The following is a 24,376-nucleotide window of genomic DNA, read 5'->3' on the forward strand; positions in this document are numbered from 1 at the left end:
CTTTTGAAGCTGCCCTGGGCCACAGGTCAGGAAGCAACAGTTAGAACTGGACATGGAACAACAGACTGGTTCCAAAGAGGAAAAGGAGAATGTCAAGGCTGTATATTGTCACCCTGCTTATTTAACTTATATGCAGAGTACATCATGAGAAACGCTGGGCTGGAAGAAGCACAAGCTGGAATCAAGATTGCCAGGAGAAATATCAATAACCTCAGATATGCAGATGACACCACCCTTATGGCAGAAAGTGAAGAGGAACTCAAAAGCCTCTTGATGAAAGTGAAAGAGGAGAGTGAAAAAGTTGGCTTAAAGCTCAACATTCAGAAAACAAAGATCGTGGCATCTGGTACCATCACTTCATGGGAAATAGATGGGGAAACAGTGGAAACAGCGTCAGACTTTATTTTTGGGGCTCCAAAATCACTGCAGATGGTGACTGCAGCCATGAAATTAAAAGACGCTTACTCCTTGGAAGAAAAGTTATGACCAACCTAGATAGCATATTCAAAAGCAGAGACATTAGTTTGCCAACAAAGGTCCATCTAGTCAAGGCTATGGTTTTTCCAGTGGTCATGTATGGATGTGAGAGTTGGACTGTGAAGAAAGCTGAGCACCGAAGAATTGATGCTTTTGAACTGTGGTGTTGGAGAAGACTCTTGAGAGTCCCTTGGACTCCAAAGAGATCCAACCAGTCTGTTCTGAAGGAGATCAGCCCTGGGATTTCTTTGGAAGGAATGATGCTAAAGCTGAAACCCCAGTACTTTGGCCACCTCATGGGAAGAGTTGACTCATTGGAAAAGACTCTGATGCTGGGAGGGATTGGAGGCAGGAGGAGAAGGGGACGACAGAGGATGAAATGGCTGGATGGCATCACTGACTCAATGGACGTGAGTCTGAGAGAACTCTGGCAGTTGGTGATGGACAGGGAGGCCTGGCGTGCTGCGATTCACGGGGTCACAAAGAGTCGGACAGGACTGAGTGACTGAACTGGGCCACAAGGATGAGACTGGAACCTGATAGCAGTGGGACTTTAATATGTCTGCATATCTCTCAGAGACTAGGAACACCTGTGGGCCATTCGAGTGGGGGGACCTCACAGCACCATCCATCCATTCATGGAACAGATACAAACTGAGCACCTAGTATGTGCCTGGCCCTGTCATAGACACTGAGAATACGTCAGGAAACCAAAGTCCCTGACATCATGACATCATGAAGCTTACAAGGGGGCTTCCCACGTGGCGCTAGTGGTAAAGAATCGGCCTGCCGATGCAGGAGTCGTGGGTTCGATCCCTGGGTCCCCTGGAGAAGGAAATGGCAACTCACTCCAGTATTCTTGCCTGGAGAATCCCATGGACAGAGGAGCCTGGCAGGCTACAGTTCATGGGGTCGCAAGAGTCGGACATGACTGGGCCACACATATATACACACACACACTCTAGTGAGGAGGAAGGAAATGAACAAACTAGGGAGTGAATCTGTCAGAAAGCGCTAAGTAAGTGGGTAAAAGGCATGAGTGATGCCTGGAATCAGGACAGTGAGAGCTTGTTACTTTAAAGTTTCAGAGCAGGGCGCTCTCCAGAAGTGACCTTGGAGGGTGAGGGGTTTGTTAAGGTAAGAACATTCGAGGCTAGTTCTCCAAAAACTCTAAAGCCCTGAGGCAGAACAGTGAGGGGACACTCATGACCTGAGCTGAGGAGGGAAGGAGAAATAGGGTCAGAAGAGCAGAGGGGACCTACAGACCTTTGCAAGCACTTATATTTGGCCTCCAGTGAGATGGACAGTGGGATGCTGGAAGGTCAACAGGAATAACATTACCTGATTGATGTCTTAAAAGTGTTAGTCGCTCAATCCTGTCCGTCTTTTTGCCACCATAGCCTGCCTGGCTCCTCTGTCCATGAAGAATTTTCCAGGCAAGAATACTGCAGTGGGTTCCCATTTCCTTCTCCAGGGGATCTTCCTGACCCAGGGATTGAACGCACATCTCCTGCATTAGCAGGTGGATTCCTTACCACTGAGCCACCAGGGAAGTCCAATAATGTCTTTAAAAGGTTGAACCAATTGTTGTGCTCATAAAGAGACCGCAGGGGGACCAAGATCAAAACAGGGGGAGCAGTCAGGAAACCACTGTCCTGATCCAGATGAAGCCGTGGGGCCTGGATCCAGGCAGCAAAGGTGGGATGGAGAGAAGTGACTCAATTCTGGATACAGAAGATGGACCGAATGGGAACTGCTCATTGTCTAAACATGTAAAAGAATTTGAGAAGTCCAGGATGACACCAGAGCTTCAGCCGGAAGAACCTGAGTTTAGAGCTGACACTGATGGAGATAAAGTCCATGAGACGGCCTGGGGTGGGCTGGGGGTGGGGGAGAAGGGAGGTCAGGAGAATTCTCCCAGCAGGTGTTCAAGCTCTTATCTTGATTTATAAAGTCAACCGTGCATAAAAGATGGACCATTATGACCCTGCAATTTTACCACTGAGTATAAATAACACCCAAAAGAACTGAAAGCAGGGACTTATACATATTAATACTTGTACACCAGTGTTCATGGAAGTGCTATTCACAACAGCCAAAAAGTGGAAACGGGGGCTTCCCCGGCAGTCCAGTGGTTAAGACTGCACGCTTCCAATGAAGCAAGCGCAGGTTCTGTCCTTGGTCAGGGAACTAAGATCCCACATGCTGTGGGAAGTGGCAAAAAAAAAAAAAAAAATTGGAAACAACTCAAATGTCCATCAACAGATGAACAGATAAATAAAATGTGACTTTACATACAATTCAGCCTTTAGAAGAAAGGAAATCCTGACCCGTCCTACAACATGGATAGGCCTTAAAGATATTATGCTAAGTGGAGTAAGCCAGCCGCCAAAGGACAAATGTTGTATGATTCCATTGGTACGAGGAACCTAACGTAGTTAAATCCATAGAGACAGAAAACAGAATCATGGTTGCCAGGAAGTGGAGAGAAGAAAGGAGAAGTTATTGTTTAATAGGTACAGAGCTTCTGTTTGGGAAAATGAAAATGTTCTGGGGACAGAGAGCAGTGATGATTGCACAACAAATGTGAATGTACTCGTGCCACTTAACTGTACACCTAAAGATGGTTAAAACAGTAAATCTTAAGCATATTTTATAATTTAAAAAAACAGATGCAATCTCACAGGTTAGTCCACTGGCAAGTGCTCTAGAAGGCTTTAGAGATTTATAAATTAAAAAAAAAATCAAATCATCCTAGAGTTTCCCTATGGTTCCTGTACCCAATCCACCAAGAGGGCTTCAGAATAGGAAGAAGGAGAGCGCTGGGGGAGGGGAAGAGATGCAATCGGGCACAAAGAACAATGTGGAACAGGTATGACTGGGAATTTCCTGGTAGTTCAGTGGTTAGAGATCAGGGCTCTCACTGCCAGGGGCCCAGTTTCCATTCCATGTCGGGGAACTAAGATCCTACGAACCTTGCGGTGCAGATGAAAAAAAATAGACAGAGAAAGGACTGGAATAAGATGGTCAGAGACACAAAGTAAGCAAAGAGGATTGACAACGGGCTCAGAGATGCTGTGGGCCACCAGAGGCGGAGAGACCTGATTACAGCTTTGGTGACCCAGAGAAAGTCATGGTGCTTAACGTCCCCTGAGAAGCTGATAAAAGGGCATCATTATACAAAAGCTCACATTACCAAGTACTTACTGTGTCTGAGCCCTGCACAGCTACTAACTGGCTTAATCTTCACAACCACCACTCAAGGGAAATACTCAAATCATCCTGATTTCACAAATGGGGAAACTAGAACTCACCCCTATTAGAAGATTAGAGTATGGGAAACAGAAGTCAAACCCAAGCAGCCCAAGAGTTCCGGAGTAGAGCTCTTAACCACTAGGCTACCCAGCTCTCAATGCCAGACAGTGTGACATGCAGCATGGCGACTTTGGGAGCTGACATTTACAGACTGCACTTTCCAGCAGTTCATCTTCCAAAACCCTCTTAAGCATTTAAAACACCATGGGGCCAGATGTCTCCATCCAAAAGCCCCACTGGTGTGAACTCCACAGCCTTATCTCCATGTCCAGCCATGGTTCTCAGATCAGACACACTGATTTTCTGTTTATTTACAAAAAGAGACTTTATGGCAAGAGCGGACAGCAGCGATGCCGTGAGAAAGCCAGCCCCAAGCTCTGTTGTGTGTTTAACTATGAAGGGACACAGCAGAATTCTCTTGAGAAGCTGATGCAGAGAAAGCTGGAGGCCAATGGCAGGGGCAGGAAAGGTTTGTTTCTGACTAAGTCATGTTTACACAAAACCCTGACTTCAAAGTCCATGCAAGTGAGGGCCATGCAAGCAGGTTTCAAAGGAAACATTTGTGACCAGGAAAAAGCCTCTGACCTGGCTGATAGCGGAGTGCCTGGCAAGGATAACTGTAATCTTTCTCCTGTCATTTAAAGCAAAGCTTGTGAAGATGAAAAACCACAGCAAGTTCTTCTAAGCTCTGCAGACTTTACATGAATCCCCGTGCCTGGCTGCATTAATTCTACCTCTTTCCATGCTGGCTGTTGATAAATACTCACTGAATGAATACATGTGATGGATGCACCCAGTGTATAACAAATCCTTTAGGGAAAGGGGTCAAGTCTCCATCATCTTTAAATCTCGAGACACTTAATAAATGTCAAGGTACATCATACCAGAAAAAAATACTGTGCTGAAAATGCAAACACTGAGAGGCTAGAAGCTGCTCCCAAGAAAACAAGAGAGGAGTACACAGCCACGTGAGTGCTGGGAAGCCAGCCAGAAGCTCCTGCCATCATCTCTCTATTTGACGTGCCAGGCATGCTGTCCTGGGGACCTTCCTAGGTCCTCAGGGGATGTGAAGTCTGGCAGAAGCCCAGTACTGTTGGAGCCTAGCACCACGGGAGAGCACACAGAAGGAGCACAGAGCCCAGACCCGGAGGCTCAGGGGTGTCTGGGGTGGTGACTTGAAGGCCCAGATAAACAGAGGGCATTGTGAAGACAGGAGCAGGGACCAGCATCATGAACCTGGATACCAGCAAGCACTTGAGTATGGCTCGGATGAAAGGTACAAGCGGGGGGTGATGAGATGGAAGCAGGTCATGGCAGCCTTGGGTGCTAAGTCAAGGACATGCATTTCACCCTGAAAGTCAAGAGGAGCCTTTGAAGAATTTTAAGGAGAGGAGTAACATGATCTGATTTTTATTTTAGACTGGCCTCTACTTAAAGCCCACTCCATTCATGGAAGGAAAGTTTTAAGACTGCGAACCAATTAGGAGACAATTGCAGTAAATAATGAAAATTTAAGATATTTGGGATATTAAGGAGTGGCAGGGGTGACTGTTGTGGTAAGCAGAAGGTTACAGAGCTGATCAGAGGCAAAGAAAACTCAATGGGGGTCTGAGTTTTCTTTCCAAGGGGAGGCAGAGCTGGGCCCAGTGCTAGAAAACAGGTTTAAGCATCAGCAGCACCAAGAGGTTGCCCAGAGAGTCCCCAGCAAGAAAAATGAAGGGCTCAGGATAGGTAAAGAAATTCTGCCATTTGTGAGGTTACGGGAAAAGAGGAGGCCATAAGGGGCCTGGGAAAGGAGGACGAAGTGGTCCTAGCCATGCAGACAGAAGCAGAATCATAGAGAATTCCCTGGCCATGCAGTGGTTAAGACTCAGGACTTTCACTGCTGGGATCCGGGTTTGATCCCTAGCCAGGGAACTTTGTTGTTTAATCACTAAGTCATGTCCAACTCTTTGCCAACCCGTGGACTGTAGCCTGCTGGGCTCCTCTGTCCGTGAGATTTCCCAGGCAAGAACACGGGAGTGGGTTGCCGTTTCCTCCTCCAGGGGATCTTCCCGACCCAGGGATGAAACCCACATCTCCTGCATTGCAGGAAGATTCTTTACCACTGAGCCACCGGGGAAGCCCCAAGAGCCCACAAAAAAGAGACAGAAATCCCGAAGCCAAGGCAGGAGGGGGCTTCCAGCAGGGAGAAAGCACAGAGCCAAGCGCCCTGAGACCACCCTGGGCAGAATGAAGGATGAGCGAGAACAGCCCTGGGTGGAGACGGAGGAAGCCCCATGGCGGGGGGGCGGAGCGCCGGAGTGAGTGGCACGGGAGACAGAGGTGATGGGAAAAGCAGGTGACCTTTTCAAACAGGTTGGTGCTACAGGGACAATACCACAGGTAAGAAGGGGGCGGGGCTGAAGGAGGGTTTCTTCAAGCAGGGAGGGGAGCGTGCGTATTTATTAGGAGATGCCAGGATAGAGGTGGGGTGCCAGGGAGAGTAGGGGTGATTGAAAGAGGTGAGGGAAGGGGAAGCACGAAACCTCCGGAGGGATTAGCCTCAGGAAGCAAGGCTAATTTGGGGGGGGCTGTCCATGGGACAGTTTCCCAGGGATAGGCTGTAACTCTGCTCCAGCTGGTGGTGAAACGTGAGAGGCAAACATTTCAAGAGAAGCTAGGCTGTTCCTTTCGAATGCATTCCCGATTTTCTGGAAATCTCCTGATTTTTCAAGTGTTTGCAACCACTTCAAATACAGTAAGCCCAAGATCTGACTGTGACCCAAATTAAGCCCCCTGCGAGCAGGATTTCCTCTTCCCACGGTTACTGCTTCCTCTCATCTCACCCTTCATGTGGGCGTCTTCCCTCTGGAGAAAGCATTTCCTTCACAGGATCCAAAAGACTTTTTCCGAGACTCCAGTGGATCTCACCAGTAGATACTAACCCTGAAGGTCTAAGTCTTGGGTGTCTGCCCCACTCTGAACTCCAAGTTCAACAGATATTGTCCTGTGTGTGTTAATCACGCAGTCGTGCCAACTCTGCAACCCCATGGACTGTAACCCACCGGGCTACTCCGTCCACGGAATTCTCCAGGCAAGAATCCTGGAGTGGGTTGCCATTTCCTTCTCCAGGGGATCTTCCCATCCCAAGGATCGAACCTGGGTCTCCCGCATTGCAGGTGGATTCTTTACCGTGTGAGCTACCAGGGACACCCAGATACTGTCCTATAACTGTGTAAACATTCCATATATGCCACAAGTGTCAACAGCTCTAAGTATCAAGAAACCCTGAGACTCCTGTGGAAGGAGTCAATTATTCCTCCAGAGTGAGTGCATCTTCCATTGACTTTTCAAACAGCTGAAAGGTGAGAGAGGACTTAAGTATCAAGAAACCCTTAGACGCCTGTGGAATTTCTAGGTCCTGGAGAGGGAGGGGCGGGGTCCCCGGTGTTCTGAACCAGCTCTCTGCTGAGTGACTTCTGGTCCAGGAAGGCTTGGTCACCTGTGGAGGCTCCCGTGAGCTTCATGTCTGGATGGAGACATCATTATTACGATTCAAGTCATCGTTCTTTCAGTCCCCGTGACCTTCTCTCACCTGTGTTTGGGGTGGAGACTGACTCTGCCTGGGCTTGGCTGGTGGCTTCCTCGGGTTTATTCTGCTCTTTGTGTTCCAGGACTGATGGCTGTGGTGGGTTCTAACAACAAGGACAAGGGTTGTTACCAGTCGCACATCAAATCATCCAACCAGTTAATGTTTCTCAAATGCATACTATATTTTTAAAAAAACAAAAACAGGTCTTCCCTGGTGGTCCAGTGGCTGAGAATCCACCTGCCAATGCAGGGGACTCATGTTGGATCCCCGGCCCGAGAAGATCCCACATGCCATGGGGCAGATAAGCCCAGGCACCACAACTCCTGTGCCCACGTACCATACCTGCTGAAGCCCACAGGCCCTTGAACCTGTGCTCCGAAACAAGAGAAACCACCGCAATGAGAAGCCCGCACACCGCAACGCAGAGCAGTCCCCACTCACCACAGATGGAGAGAGCCCACACGCAGCAGCGAAGACCCAGCGCAGTCAAAAATAAAAACAATAATAAAGTAAATAAATAATAAATTTTAAAAAATAATAGTGCATAAATAAAACCAGGGGCCCACGTTTATATCCCACTGCATCGCAGTCTAGCCCACCCCTTGCTTGGAAGCTCTATCTGTAGAAGTGATAACAGGATCTTAAGAAGGGAGCTGGCATCAGCTGAAAGACATCCTTCTGTTAAAGTCCAGTGACCCTCAAATAATGGGGACGGACAATGCCATTTCAGGTGCCTCAGGGCAGCAGACCCAGTCTCTGTCCTCTAGGATTTGGCAGTGGCAAAAGAAAAGAGATAAGGTGCAATTCAACATTGAGGAACAAGATGCTGTCAAGAGGAGAATGTGTAGAAAGGAAGGTGTGAGTTACTGTCCAATGTGCATCTCTTCTCTGTACCATGCTGAACTGGGCACCGTGGGGCAGGAGGGCTAACCAGTAGATTGGATTCCATGAAAAGAGTCCCTGAAATCTATGTGGTAGGTCTCCAATGCAGGGGACCCAGCATCTCGAAGTAGGGGTCCCATCAGGACAGAAAGCCTAGAATGAGTGCAGGATTCCCTGGGCAATGTCAGAATCCTGTCCGGCAGCAACACGGAAACCAATGTGTGGAGAACACAGTTAACGTCAATAGCTTCCATGGGCTGTTTTTCTCATGTGTTCGCTCTTTCAGTTAAATGACACAGTAAGTTCTCTACATACAAACGAGTTCCTTTCCAAGAGCACACTCACAAGTCCAACAAAGTTAGCCTAGGTACCCAACTAACACAACTGGCTATATAGTACCGGACTGTAATAGGTTTATAATACTTTTCACACAAATAATATATTTTTAAAAAACACAAAAATAAAAGTTTTAATCTTACAGTAAAGTACCTTGAAAAGAACAGTACTGCAGTATAACAGCTAGCATACAGGGGCTGGCATCGAGTGAACAGGCAAGAAGAGTTACTGACTGGAGGAGGGAGAGGACGTGGGAGGTGGTAGAGCTGAAGGACTGTCAACAATAGGAGGCGGCAAGCACACTGGCACCTTTGAAAGTTCACAGCTTGAAGGTCCCTAGTAAGGGACTCACTGTACTTGCATTTCTTTAACAACCAGTGGCATGAAAACTGAGACAGAGACCTTTAAGTAAGTTGCCCATGATCACACAGCTGGGAAGTCGTAGAGCTGGGATTTGAAACCAGGCCATGTGGTTCATGAACCCACACTCAAAACCATCAAATCATCCACTCACATTTTGCAGCATATATTAGAAAATATGAAAGGAGAAAAAAAAAAAAAAGTCCAAGGCAAAGTTACCAAGATATTGCTGTGTCCTGTTGGCAAACTTGTAGCCAAAACTAGAGTGCTTTAGAAATAACAGAATAATATTACCATTAATAAACAATCAAAAAAAGATTCTGTAGCAGTTGGACTGGATAAAGAGGTAAAAGACAAATTCGTTTTCAACTGACTTTAGGAAAGGAAATAATCAAATCATCCAGCAATGAACTTCTGATACAAATAGGAAATTAATCTGAAACCATCAAAACAAGTCACACTGCCTTAAAATCCTGTGTTCTCTCTAACAACTGTAAACCTTGGGCAGAAACCATTATTAAATTCAGCCGTACTAAATGGTGAGTCCAATTCAATCCCCAGAGATAAATATTAAGGCACTAAATGATTTTAAGCTGTATCATGTTAGTAACAGAGAACCAAGCCCAGAGAAAACTTTCAGGGAGAAAAATCCTTTCACAGCCACCATTTCAGCATTTTCCTGAATACAGGTGATGAGGAAAATGGAAGAAAGAACCCAAGATGTTGAGGTGGGCACAGGGAAGAATCATGAAATTAAATGGTGTAAAATTGTAAATGCTCTTAAAGTTTTTCTTTTTAAAAGGAACTCCTTGGGACCTCCTTGGTGGTCCTTTGGTTAAGACTCCACACTTCCACTGCAGGGGACACTGGGTTCAATCCCTGGTCAGGGAACTAAGATCCTGTACGTTTCATGGCATGGCCAAAAAAAATTTTTTAATAATAAATAAATAAAAGGGACTCCTCTGTGGAAAACATTGGACTAGATGACCTGTGAGCTTGGGAAAGCCTAAGACAAGGTCCAGCCAGTGATACAGCTTCTGATGAACCAGAAGATAGGCCTGATATCATCTAGGCCAAGCAAGGGACAAGCTAACGACTTCTGCTGATGTGTCCGGGGCTGATCAAAGGAGAAACTTCTAGAGGCCAGGCTGAGAATGCACTGCTGTGTCAGACCAGACAACCAGCCTCGTCATTCCAGGACATGACCACTGTGTGGCAGGAAAGGATGTGGAGGAAGGGCAGGCTGTGACCGAAGAACTTGCTGGAGCCGCTCCAGAGAAGAGAGGATACGCGGTGCGGGGGAGGGGAGCCATTCCACAGGGGGCCTCCAAGACCCCAGACGCTGGTTTTTAACATGGATAAGACTGTAGAGAACTGTGTGGAGAAAACTGATATATAACTATATTCCCAAGCAAAAGAGTAGAGATCTCCTTACTCACTCAGTGTAAAATAGTAACCAAGCACATAGCAGTTAAATAGTGCTATTACTATACATGTGATTATGTTACTAATGTGAATCACTCACAATTTCCTGGCCAAGAAGACTGAACTGAAATATTTATTCTAACAATGAGATCATGTTTTTTTTTTTTTTTGACCAACAGATTGGTGAAAAATAACAGAGCTCAATAAAAATCAATAAGGATATAGAGAAAGCATGGGCTTTTACACCAGAATGTGCAAGAATACAAGTCTTTCGGGAGGGTGATTGGGAGCAGCTATTAAAATGCTACATGCACGTGTTCCTTTGCTCAGCAATTTCACCGCTAGTCAAGTAAAATCCTTCTATGTGTGCTCAAAATGGCACGTGCCAGGCTGTTTGTAGACATGGGAAATGACATACGATATACACTCCTTCATTTGGGCCATGCAATAATTCACAACAGTGAAGGAGAATGATACCGATCTGTCTCTACCTACACAGAACATCTCCAAAACATCTCGTTAAGGCAGAAAAAAAAATATATTGCAAGACAATATGGTATGGTCTTATTTATGATTTCTTTTAACGCACCAAACTGTGAACATCTGGATTATTGAACAGATATGTCAAAAAACTTCAAGTAATGTCTGCAAAGGGGCCACGCCAAGGTGATGACAGTGGTCAGCACTACAGAGGACTGTGCAAATGGGTTTGAGACAAGGAGAACATCCCTTGTTTAAGATTTTTACAAAAATTAATTGCTACACAGCATAATTAAAAATTAAGTCTTTGGAAATGTTAGCTCTAAAAATGTCTACCTGTCCACCCAGTGTCCATCGAGAGGGTGATTATTCCAACAAGAGGATGGTCATTCAACAGATATTTATTGAGTACCCTGCTACAGGGCTAGGCACTGTTCTAGGCTCTGAGGAATCTTCAAAATATCTGACTTCAGGGGACTTTCCTGGTGGTCTAATGGTCCCCTTCCAATGCAGGGGACATAGGTTCAATCCCTAGTCAGGGAACTAAGATCCCACATGCCACAGGGTAACTAAACCCATGACCATCACAAGAGAAGTCCATGCACTGCAACAAAGACCCAATGCAGTGGCTAACATATCTATTAGTTATATACATATATGCCTTCATGAAGTTTACATTATAGAGGAGCTTATGGCATCATCTCCTTTGTCGGCGGCAGAGGGGTCTCTAGGAGAGAGGCAGGGGTTGATAAAATATGCCCAAGTCAGGGTCAGCTCTTTGAGGCCAGGGAAAGAGGAAAAGGTGTCTGCAGCTGGTCAGCTGCAATGCCACCACCCAGGCCTCATGGAGGGTTAAGAGCAAACTACAGAGGGAAGAAAGGGGACAGCCAAGTCTGGTCTGACTTAGGAGCTCCTGGGTGCTCAAGGCCACCAAGGAGAGTTCCCTTCCTGCAGCACAGGGCCACTTAAGAATGACGATGGCTGAGAGCCAGCAGGAAGGGGGACAAGAGACAGACAGGAAGAGGACAGTGAGTGGAAGGAAATGAGATTAGAGGAGAGCTCGAGGAGGAGCTGCTGGTGCTCTGCCTTGGCCAAAAGCGGGGAGACCATCTCTTTCTTCGTGTGTCATCTGTCACCAGAGCAAGACCCAGCCACCCCGACTGTGCAGGAGGCATGAGAGAACCTGCCTGTCCCCAGCATCCTCACTTCCCCTCCCTCCACTCCTCTGTCCCCACCCCAGGCCACCTGGCTTCCCTTTGTTTCCTGTCTAATGGTATAGGGAACAGGGTAGGTGAAGTGACTCCAGAGAGACCCAACATGAAAAAGTAGAACTGAGATTAAGCTTAACGGAGTCATCATTTTGCAGTATATACATAGATCAAATCATTCTTTCGTACACCTAAAACTAACACAGCATTATATACCGATCGCATCTCAATAAAGCTGGAAAAAGTAAAAACGGAACTGAATTTGCGGTTTACGCAAGAGATTGTGCTGTGCTTGGTCGCCCAGTGGTGTCTGACTCTTTGCGACCCCGTGGACTGCAGCCCGCCAGGCTCCTCTGTCCATGGGGACTCTCCAGGCAAGAATACTGGAGTGGGATGCCATGCCTTCCTCCAGGGGATCTTCCCAACCCAGGGATCAAACCCAGGTCTCCTGCATTTCAGGCAGATTCTTTATCAGCTGAGCTACCCAGGAAGCCTATGCAAGAGATTAAATATACAGTTTAAGGGGAAAGACTTAAGGAAAGTTACAGGGAAAGGGGAAAGTTAAGGGAATCCTGTATCCCAGACCAACCCATATTCACAGAAGGATGGCAAGGAGGGGGCCCCACGATACAAACAAAGGAATGACTCAGTAATAGTGAAATGGCAGACATCCTTGATGAGCCAGCAAGGGAGAGATTTCAGGTTCTGGCAGCCTCTCCTGAGGCCTTCAAATCATCCCTCAGAGGCCCCAGGTTGCCCCACCTGAACCCAGCCCAGTCAACTTCCTGAGATATGAATTCACACGGGTCCTGGAAGAGGGAGGTCATGTGATTGGCCTGGAGAGTCACGTGTGCTAGTGAAGACTGGCTCTGCTAACGATCAGGGACAGGTCCGAACCTGTTCTTCCCAAACCTACGTGCTGTCCCTCAGAGAGCCGGACAGGGAGACGCACAGGGCGGGTTGAGCAGCTTTGCAGAGTTCTGAAGATCCTCATGGGTTTAAAGCTGCCATGCCCAATTGACCAGACTGGATCTCAAGTTAACAACCACCTCCACTTCATTTCTTTTCCACTTTGAACTCAGAGAATAAACCGGGAGTTTCCTGACCCACCACTTCACATAGCAAATAATCCTTTCAGTAGAGAATGGATAAACAACAAAGTCCTACTGTATAGCCCAGGGCACTATACTCAATATCCTATGATAAACCATTATGAGAAAGAATGTATCAGAATCATTTTGCTATACAGCAGAAATTAACAACATTCTTAATCAACTAAATTGAATAAATTTCTTTTTTAATTTTTAAAGTAATAATCTTTTCTTCCCACCCTCAGCTGAGAAGTCCTTCCCAGCTCACGACCCTGCTCTGTGGACAAGGAACCAGCACTGGCCACCTGGGTCAACTGCCATTTGCACAGATCTGCATGGGGCTGACAACAGTGTCTCTCTCTTAGCAACTGGAGGTGGACATTACTCAAACACACAACACTGTTTTAAAATACACAATTCCCTACCACTTCCCCAAGAAATATTTGATCTCGAGGCCTCCAAATCTTCTTTTTCAGATCTACTTCTGGAAGGACTTTGCCCAAACCTGAGAAAGAAAAACACATTTGCCAAACGCCAGTCTCACTGTCTTCAAAGAAGTCTTAGAAACAAACACCCAAAAGGCGTGGCTGTCACCAAACATGCACCCCTGCTCACATGTAACTACTTCATGGCCAAGTGCCTCCTAGCAAAATACACAAGGGCTTTCTCTCAGTCTGCAACAGTCTGCACTGGCATCGGAGTCACTGTCCCTGTGTCTGTCCAGCTCAAAAAGGAGTGGGAGCCGGGTGGAGGGTGGCAGTGAGCTGCCACGGAGAGAGGGTCGGCCCCACAACAAACACAGCTTGCTTCAGAGGGCAAACGCAACTCTGCACATCCTGCTGGGGTTTCTGGTCACAGATCTCACTAGGAAGGAAGGGATGAGGGAGAAAAATGAAGGTGCTTTCTTTGTATTACTCCCTTAATAAAACAAATTGGTCGAGGCATCAGAATCTCATCCAAAAGATGTATTTTTTTAGATTAATAAAAACAAAGTAATCAATTGGGAACAGAACAGTCAAAAGTCATATTCCCAGTCTTAAGTGACATTTCAGATACCAGTCACAGGAACTGGAACAAACTGATCAGATTTGGGGAGTCCTCTCCTACCCGTTACCCCAGCTTTCTTCCCCACCCTCTTCCTCAACTGCAATTCTTGGCCATTAAGTACCTGTTGTGGGAACTTCCCTGACAGTCCAGTGGTTAAGACTCTGAGCTTCCATTGTTTCCACTGCAGGGGACACGGGTTCAATCCCCGGTCAGAGAACTAAGATCCCACATGCCATGCGGTGTAGCCAAAAAAAGAAAAAAATCTCTGGACTTCCCTGGTGGCGCAGTGGACAAGAATCTGCCTGCCAATGCAGGGGACATGGGTTTGATCCCTGGTCTGGGAGGATTCCACCTGCCTCAGAGCAACTAAGCCCGTGTGCCACAACTACTGAGCCAGCGTGTTGCAACTACTGAAGGCTGGGCGCTCTGCATCCTGGATTCCACAAGAGAAGCCACTGCAATGAGAAGCCCATGCGCCACAATGAAGAGTAGCCTCCACTCACTGCAACTGGAGAAAGCCCAAGTGCAGCAATGAAGGCCCTGGGCAGCCAACAGTTAAATAGATATTTTTTAAATCTCTGCTATAATTCTGGTGGGGACCATCACCAACCTACCCCTGACTCACCTTTGTTTTCTATGAAACCCCCACAGATCTCTTCCCCACTCAGCATCCCTCTGAGGCTGCCACCCCACAGGTTAGATCAGCTCTTCACCTTTCCAGTCTCTAATTTTTTAAAAAAATTTAACTGAAGTATAGTTGATTTATAACATGTTAGTTTCACATGTATAGCTAAGTGATTTAGTTATATATATATATATGTAGATGTATATATATATATTTCAGATTATTTTACATATAGTTTATTACAAGGTTGAATCTCCAAGCTTTTGCTCTATCTCCTTTTCCACCCCTAACAAGGCCGTCCTGCACACTGGAAAAGTGTGGATTTTGAAATCTGCTGACTTTCCCTCTTTTACTGAAGTTAAGTCAGGCTCATCAGTAGCTCCAGGAGAGCAGCTGATTTGTACAACTTGTGTAATGACTTATTAGGGAATCAGTTCTGGTGTTTGCTTCTTTTGTTTGATTTTGGATTTTGTTTTGTTTGTTTTTGGTTGGTTGCTTTTCACCCAAAGTCGAAGCGAATGCCTTGGAGATCAAGAAAGTACCGGTAATGGACAGAAGGAGAATAGGAGCCCATGCTGATAAGAGGAAGTGTATTAAGTGATAAGAGAGTGATAGGGCTAATGGTGTTTCTGCCACAAGTCACATACCACGTGCCTGGCATTGTGCTGGCGATATGATGGTGAACAAGCCAACTAACTTCCTCCCACGAGGAGCTGACCGTCCAATGCAGGAGGTGGCCAGACAAGCAACCAGTTACTGATGATCTAATACAAATTGTGCTGAGAACAGGAAAGTACAGAGCAACATGGGCACACAGACCATAAGAGGATGTGGGGTGGAGGGGCCTTTGTGTGTTCGGGGAAGAAGACTTCTAGGAGGAAATTCCCTAAGCTGAAACTCGAAGCATTGAGGAAGAGAAGTCTTTGAAAGCCAAGAGGTTAGAGTGAGCAGGGGATGAAAGAGCTGGGTGTGGCTGGAGAGGCTGGCCAGAGGCTGCCTCGGAGGACAATGACCAGAGTCAAAAGTCGGGGAGCACTGGAGCACTCCCCGGGGCCTTGGGTGGAGCAGGAAAGGCTGAGCCACACCCGGAGCCCCCTCCACGACCTTTTCTTCCCTGTGTGAACCCACATGCTGTCTCAATAAAGCATCCCTCACCAAACACCCGTGAACACAAAACAACCAAGAGGCCAATCCAAGTCAGAGCAAAGCGAATGGGAGACACGCCCCACTCCCAGTGTTTTTTCCTGAACTTATTTTGGCCTCCAAAAAAGTCCTATCAAAGGTTCTCTGTGATCACATAACAAGAACAGGGCAAGCAGCCTTCAAGGGACACACAGAATCCAACAGTTTCCCCTTTAAAAAATGCAAAACACCAAAAGTGTGTGTGAGCCCAACGTGCAGTGAGGGCCATTTCCCTGGGTTGCTGGCAAGGTTTGGAATCACCATCAAGTGGCAAGAACCCTGTTAGTCCAAGATGTTTATTTCCTTTTGGTAAACAGTATGTGTAATTTCCCATTTTTAGGGACAATAATTACTTCAAACAAAGGGCAGTTCCCAAAAACAGTATTTAGAGGGACTGGGTTCTCCTCCATAAGAGGATTGCAGCTTAGTTTTTTTTTTTTTTTTTCTTTAATTAAAAAAAGCAATAAATTTTTAAAGCCCTTAGCTAAAAGCATTCATTTGTCTCTTAGATACTATTCAAGAAAACAAGTAACTTTTGGAATACAGAGTGTTAGAATAGAGGAAGGGAAGCAAAAAGCCACCTCCTCCCCTCCAGTCCTCCTGGACCACCAACTCTAACCCCAGCCTTACATGGCGCTGGCAGTACTCACCTGGCACGCCTCCCTCCTGCAGTTAAATTCCTAGAATTTATTTTCTAGGAATTTAGACAATCCACACCGGCTGCCTCCACACTCTCACTTGACCTCCCTAATCTGCCTGAAGGGCCCACTTGAAATTCAAGTTGTAAGCGAACTTGCACTCTTACAAGCAGAAAAGGCCCCTGGCATTATCCTCTCCTCCCTGCTCACATTCCAGCCCTCCCCACTGCCTGCCCACTAAGCCAGAGATTGGAGGCCAGGATCCAGCCCTGTACCCTGGAGGAGACCACACCCCCAGATAAAACCCACTGGGCACTGGCTGGAAAGCCAGAGGTAGTCAAAAGCCTTCTCCCTCACCTGGGTTGGAGTGGGGCACCTTAAGACAAGCAGGGGATGGGAATCCTTGGTGGTCTAGTGGTTACATAGTGAATGCAACCATAAAATTAAAAGACGCTTGCTCCCTGGAAAAAAACTATGACAAACCTAGGAAGCATATTAAAAAGCAGAGACATCAATTTGCCGACACAGGTCCCTATAATAAAAGCTATGGTTCTTCCAGGAGTCACGTAAGGATGTGAGAGTTGGACCATAAAGAAGGCTGAGCAATGAAGAATTGATGCTTTCGAACTGTGGTGCTGGAGAAGACTCTTGAGAGTCCCCTGGACTGCAAGGAGATCAAACCAGTCAATCCTAAAGGAAATCAACCTTGAATTATTCACTGAAAGGACTGATGCTGAAGCTGAAGCTCCAATACTTTGGCCACTTGATGTGAAGAGCTGACTCACTGGAAAAGACCCTGATGCTGGGAAAGATTAAGGGCAGAAGAAGAAGAGGGGGACAGAGGATAAGATAAGTTGGATGGCATCACCGACTCAACCAACATGAGTCTGAGCAATCTCCAGGAGATAGTGAAGGACAGGAAAGCCTGGCATGCTGCAGTCCATGGGGTCGCAAAGAGTCGGACAGGACTGATCGACTGAATAACAACAACCAGTGTTTAAGATTCTGAGCTTCCACTGGTCAGGGCCCCACAAGCCATGGAGTGTGGTCAAACAAAACAAAAAAGGCAGCAGGCAGGGGTCAAATTCCAGGTTACAGGCGAGAAGCCATGTCAGGCCCCTGGGGGAGAAAGTAAGGCGGGCACCCGGGCACCTACTCACGTTGTTTGTGAGGCTTTGCTAAGAGGCTCTCCTCTCCCAAAATACTCAGAGCTGACCTGCCCAAAGCCCTGAAATAACCACCAAGACGGACCCACCCCTCAGGGCCCCAAAGTCCTCTTTTTACATGTAAATATTTCGAAGTATTAACCTACAGGGTCCTGGCTCTCCGCAGCGCTAGAGTTTCTCAGAGCACAAAGCTGTCGATTGACTATGGGAAAAGCCTGTGTCCCCGCAAGGCTTCGGGTTTAGGGACCCGCCAGGGAGAGGGGGTTAGCCCCTGCGGCCACGCCCTTCCTGGGAATTGTTTACCTGGCCTCCAGCAACTTTCCGAAGCCTCCCCACCCCCTGCTTTCTTCCCCACCTCTTCCCTGCCCGCGGTGCCCCGCGCCCGACCCTCCTCATCCAAAGCTAGGTTGGGGGCTCACAGCAGCCCAGAAGTGGCTAAAAATCTGCCTGGCAACGAGTCACGGGGACAGGATGCAGCCTGGCGATTGGCTGCTCCGCCGAAGGGGGCGTGGCGTCAGAGGCTCCCTAGAAACTGCCCTCCGCCCTCCTCTCGGGTGCCTCACTCCCTCGCTGCCTCTCGTTTCTCCCGGACCGCGGGTCTCGGCGTTGTTCTCTCACTCCTTGGACACTAGCGGCCTCATGATGACATTATGGGGAGCTTAGGGGTGTCATCTAGTTTCTGGTTGGAGTGGAAGAACCTGACGTTGCAAGGGTGGTGTTTCATTTAGGTCGTAAATTCATTTGAGGCGCTACGAGGGACTTAGAGACAAGGGGAGCAGGGCTAAAATCCCCTCAAAGCCCTTTGGCACAGTCCCTGCTCCCTGTAAAGCCTCTCTTCTTTCCTTCCGTCACCACGCCCTGTCACGTTCCCAGCTGCTCATTCCAAACCTCCCCATTTTCCGCTCCCCTCTTCCTGGGGATTCGCTCCACCCCTACTGGCTTCTCCCTCCCGGCCTCCACCGCCCGCCACGCCGCCCTAGCCACCTCTGTCCTCTCCCGGGCTCGCGCTTCTATTTTCCTTATAGATTGCTTTTTGCTTCCTTCTTCCCTCGGACCCCCATAGTCTCCACAGTAAAGAGCCAGTGGTCCAACCTCAAGGAGGCTCCAGTTCCTTCCCATTCCCTTTGGGTGGGGCGCCGGTGGTGGGTGGGTGGGAGGGACTGAGCAAGTCCTTGGCTCACTCCCATGACAGATGACCATTAGTGAGTTCTCAGGCTGGGCTGAGAGGCTTCAGCCTTGGAGCCCAGGAAGCTGGCAGGAGGAATAAGGAAGACTGTCCACTTTGGGAGCCACTGCCCAGGTGGTGCAGTGGTAAAGAATCCGCCGGCCAATGCAGGGTTGGGAAGATCCTCTGGAGTGGGAAATGGCAACCCACTCCAGTATTCTTGCCTGGAAAATCCCATGGTCAAAGGAGCCTGGTGGACTACAGTCCGCCGGGTCCCAAAGAATTGGACACAGCTGAGCACATACACCCATGTCCTGCCCAAAACTACTCTCTGGAGTCCCCTCATGCTCTCAGGCCCTCCCCCAGAGATGTACCCAACATCTCTGGCCTGCATTCCCATGGCTGGGGGCAACCCTTCCACTGGAGAGGGTGGTGGAAGGGGCCTCCAGGCTGCCTGGACTGCAGGTCAGGGACAGTGGGTGGGGCCAGTTACAATGCAAACACTTTGATTGTGGACTCTCCCTTGTTTATTATCATCCAGAAGAGTGAATACTCTGAATACTCCAAAGGGGAAAAGACCTAGGGTAATAATGGGTGGGAGGGGTTGGCAGCTGCTGAGGAGGCTGAACCCAGACCAAGAGTTCACTTTTTTTGAAGCCTGGAGCCTCCTCTGACTCCCTAGATGAATAAGAGCCTTTTCTGGGCTGGACCAGAAACCAGCCAAGCTGCCCCAAGTTCTCCAGTTTCTGCCACTTACTAGCTGTGTGACCCTGAAAATAATTGCTTAACCTCTCTGAGCCTCAGTTTCGATGTGAGGAAACAGTACATATACAATGCCTAACACAAAGTAAGTATTCCATAGAAATGGCGGACACTTCCAGTATTTGCTATATGCCAAGCACCTTATATGTGTCAACTCACATCATCCTCACAAGAAAGGTATGAGAGAGATAACATATCATTGCCATTTTATAGATAAGAGAACTGAGGCACAGAGAGTTGCAGTAATTTGCCCAAGATCACACAGCTAGGAAGCAGAAGAACTGAGAGCGATCATTATCATCTTTATTATTATTCCTCTACTAGGCTGCAGGTCCCTTTGAAGAAAAGGGCTTTGCACACAATATTTAGGTGACTCAGAGATAAAGAACCCGCCTGCAGTGCAGGAGCTGCTGGAGAGCAGGGTTCAGCCCCTGGGTCAGGAAGATCCCTTGGAAGAGAACATGCCAACCACTCTAGTATTCTTGCCTGGGAAATCCCATGGACAGAGGCGCCTGGCGGGCTGCAGTCCAGGAGGTCACAAAGAATAGACCTGAAGCAACTTAGCACACACATTTCAGTTCTGAAAAGGTCAAGACCCTACAAATTTTGAAAGACAGCTGTCATTTCCTAAAACCTCCTCAGAAAAAAAATTAATTCCCAACTTCCTCAGAGAAGCAGCAATGGCATCACAGGAAAGGGGGGAATTTTTTTTTTTAAATCAGGATGCCTAGACTGACCTAGAGAGAGTCACATTTTCCAGCTGTAAGAGGTGAGACAGATTACTTCACTTCTCTGAACCTCAGCTTTCTGTAGCCTTCTTTCGGGGGGGCTAGGGGACTTCCCTGGTGGCTCAGACAGTAAAAAAATCTGCCTGCAATGTGCGAGACCTGGGTTCGATCCCTGGGTTGGGAAGATCCCCTGGAAGAGGGTATGGCAACCTACTCCAGTATTCTTGCCTGAAGAATCCGCATGGACAGAGGAGCCTGGCGGGCTGCAGTCCATGCAGTCGCAAAGGGTAATGACTGGAGCGACTAAGCACAGGGAGAAGCCAGCATGAAATCTCAGGAGAGGGGTACTTTGTGGGCCAGCAGGCCCCCTGTCCCTAGAGAGGGTCTTTTCATCCTTAACTCTTTCTGATCCTTGGCCTCACTGCTGGCAAATTTTTCCATGAAGGCCAGGCCTCAAGTTTGTGGCAGAAAACAACAGAGGGTTTCAAAGGGAACTGAAATCACCATGCTCAGCAGAATGTTCCCCATACATGTGCTTCGGCCCATGCAGGGCAGCGCCTCTGCTGGGATCGGTCAGCCCTGGGAATCAAATGCCTGACACCCAGCCATTCAGAAGCTGGTAAACACTCTGGCATTCCCACCCCATGGCAAGCATTCATGCACCGAATTCTTTGTCCTTGGGAGGACGGACAGAGAGCTGCTCTGTGCTGCAGAGCCCAAAGCCAGAACTCCGGTTTCCAAACCCCAGCTGGAGAGTACAGGCCACCAGCTCTTTCAAGTGTGCTTGCAAAATAAACTTGCCCAAACTTAGACATCTTTCTTGAAAACTTGGGTTTACTTGTTAATTCCAAAGGGGAAAAAAAGCACGGTACTGTTACAATGGAGAAACTAGGCAATCTCCTCCTTCATCAAGGGACCCAAGTCCTGAGGGTCCTGAGCGGGGACCTCACTCCACTTCTGTGCGCTCCCTGCCCCAAAAGGCAAAACCTGAACCAAAACGTGAAGAAATGTCCTCAGACAAACCCACACTGGGGACGTTTCTGCAAAACAACTGGCCCCTTACACTTCGAAAATCAGTGTCCAAATGATAACCAAAAGAGGAGGAACTGTTCCAGGTTGAAGAAACTAAAGAGACCATGGCAATTATATGTCATGTGGGATCATGGATAGTTGGGGCCTCAATGGGAAAATAGACATTGCTGGAAGGAAATTGTAATCATTAAGGCAACTGGCAAAATTTAAACATGGGCAATATGTCAGATAATAGTAGCAATGTTTAGTTTCCCAAATTTGGCTCTGATACTGTTATGTAAGAGAATGTCCATACATGCTGAAGGGCTTAGGAATCAAGGGTCATGGTGTTTGCAATTCACTTTCAAATGAGTCAGCAGATACAATGACAATTATAACATCTAAAGAGAGAGCGAGATTAAAACCAATAATGTGAAACTGGGAAATTAAGTGAAAGTTATATGGATATATTTGTGTGTGTGTGTGGCTGCACGGTGGCATATGGGATCTTTAGTTCCCCCAACCAGGAATCAAACCCATGCCCCCTGCAGTGGAAGCCCAGAATCTTAACCACTGGACGGCCAGGGAAGTCTCAGTTATATGGATATTCACTGTGTCATTCTTGCAATTTCTGTATAGGTATAAAGTGAATAAATCCACTAAAAAAAATCCGTCACATGCTTAGCTGCACCTCTCACATCACAGCTAAAGCACAGAGAGCTAAGATGGGACTCAAGAAACGAGACACATGTGCCAGCGACATGCAGTCTTGAGGGTGCAGTACTTTGGCTTTGAGACACTGGAAACATAGCAGTATTTCAACAGTGCTGTTGCTCAAAACATTTGAGGAAATTTACCGGCCACATGGGAAAATTAGTTGCACTACATTGTAATCATGCTTTGCTTTTGACCCCAAACAGCTCTATCCACATAATTAACCAGCCTTGCTTCTGTAAAGATCAGAGACTCTTGGAACTGGCAAGGGCCTTAGAGAATATATGCCCTATCCACGTTACAAATAAGGAAACAGAGGCTCCAAGGGGCGGTGGGGGGGCTTCATTTCTTCAGGGTCATGGGGAATCCCACTGACTCTCAAGCCCAGTGCTCTTTTCAGGATTCTGTCCTAGGAGCCCTGGAGTATCTTCCAGGCCCTTTGGCTATTTGCAGCCCTCAAGAGAGGAACATTTGTACTTCTCCAAGGAAACTGGTATTTTTTTAATGTACAAGTGATGTTGAGAGCAGTTCCTAAAGAGAGAGGACTAAAACATTCTTAACAGTAAAATTTTCACAGAAGTGCAGCGTCTCCCAAATATAACTGTGTGTGCTCAAAACATGGAGAAGGAAATGGCAACCCACTCCAGTGTTCTTGCCTGGAGAATCCCAGGGACGGGGGAGCCTGGTAGGCTGCCGTCTATGGGGTCGCACAGAGTCGGACACGACTGAAGCGATGCAGCAGCAGCAGCAGCAGCTCAAAACAAAAATGGTCATAGTATTTTATGATCATATCTTAGATGTATCCCACATAATTGTGGCTATTCAAAGAAATCTCAATATCTAGAAAGTCAAACTCGCCAAACAGAAAAAATGAGGACAAAGACATTGTCCTGGTTCTCTATCTGGCCCTCCACCCTCAGACCCTTTCTCCCTGCGTCTCTGCCTCGCTCTGTGCCTCCAGGAGGCTGATCGCTCTACCTGTGACACTGGGCTCCCTTGCCCTCCAGCACGAGCAACCACCAGGGGGAAAACTCAGGGTGTTTCTTCCTGCTTCTCACGGCAGGCAGTTCTGGCAGATGCTGTGGTCCTGCGTGGCTGGATTCCAGGAACACCATCTCTTCCCGGGGCCCTTCAGGTCCAGGGGTAACCTGGGGGTTACCAGCCTCCTGCTGCCCCTGGGGGTCTCACACACCTTGTTGGCTTCTTGGTCCTGGCCCACTACTGCATAAAGAGCCCCCAGTAAAGTCTCTGTAGCTGAACTATCTTCAACTACATTTCCGGCAGGGACCCTGACACCTACAGAAATGAGTTTGAGTGGCTGAAAAATATTTACTGCCTTTTGTGAGCATGGGACGCATTTCAAAATAAATGAATTTTCCAAGTGTCCCCTGAGCCACATCCACAGTCAGTCACACAGCCTAAAGCCAGGCGCACTGACAGGCTGTAGGCCGTGGGGCTCCAACCAAGGACCCTGAGGAGCCCAGGCCTGCCCCCTCCAGGTCTCCTGAGGCCACTCCTGGCCTTGAATGCCAGCACTGGGACTGCAGAGTGTTAAGACCTCCTGGATCTGGGCCCCACAGGACTTTGGGGAATGCCTTGGACCATCCCCATCAGGGACTGAGAGAGGGCAGGGGTAAATGGTGAGAAGGTGAGAAGAACAGAGCGAAGGGGGAACTCAGAGTGGTGGGGCAGGACAAGCCAAGAAAAGTCCGCTGGGATGGGCCCTCCGCATGCTTCTCCAACCCCTGGCACCTCCTACATGCCCCCTCGTCTGTGGTCAGGGTCACTGCAGAGGGGACGGATCCCATCCTGGGGCCACTACTGCCTCCACCCTGGGCCTGATGTGGGAGGAGGGCGGCTAAGAAGTTTCTCACCTTTTATTGGCCCATTGCCACGTTCATCATCCATCTGACCCACCAGCCCTGACTGTCCCAGCCAATAAGATCTCGCCCTGAAAGTCCAGGCCCCATGTGATATCACCCATATCATCCCTGATAGAAGCCTCCCTTACAAGTGTGTATATCTCCAGTGTTCAGAGCAGACCAGTGTCCCACATCCATCATAGCATTAGGTCTGTGGAGGTTGACAGAGGAGGATTCTGAGACCAGGTGGGGCTGGGACAGCATCTAACCACATAATGCTCAAAAACTACTTGTTGAGTGAATGAACAATGAGGGCCATCCTAGCCTA

At 47.9% G+C, this 24,376-nt stretch overlaps 1 protein-coding gene across 2 annotated transcripts in view; it reads right to left on the bottom strand.

Annotated features, from left to right (window-relative positions):
* Positions 1–24,376, bottom strand: part of AHNAK (AHNAK nucleoprotein) — an 81,934-nt gene that overhangs the window by 37,286 nt on the left and 20,272 nt on the right. Inside the window, exon 5 of one of the 2 annotated variants that reach the window (XM_040256017.1) lies at positions 7,370–7,469. The exons of the other annotated variant lie outside the window; for it this stretch is intronic. Within the exon in view, the coding sequence (XP_040111951.1) occupies positions 7,370–7,469 (100 nt within the window). The remainder of the gene's footprint in view (positions 1–7,369; positions 7,470–24,376) is intronic. 2 annotated transcript variants of the gene reach the window in all.

The sequence above is a fragment of the Oryx dammah genome, unplaced genomic scaffold (genome assembly GCF_014754425.2).
Source record: "Oryx dammah isolate SB20612 unplaced genomic scaffold, SCBI_Odam_1.1 HiC_scaffold_15, whole genome shotgun sequence".
Lineage (NCBI taxonomy): Eukaryota > Metazoa > Chordata > Mammalia > Artiodactyla > Bovidae > Oryx > Oryx dammah.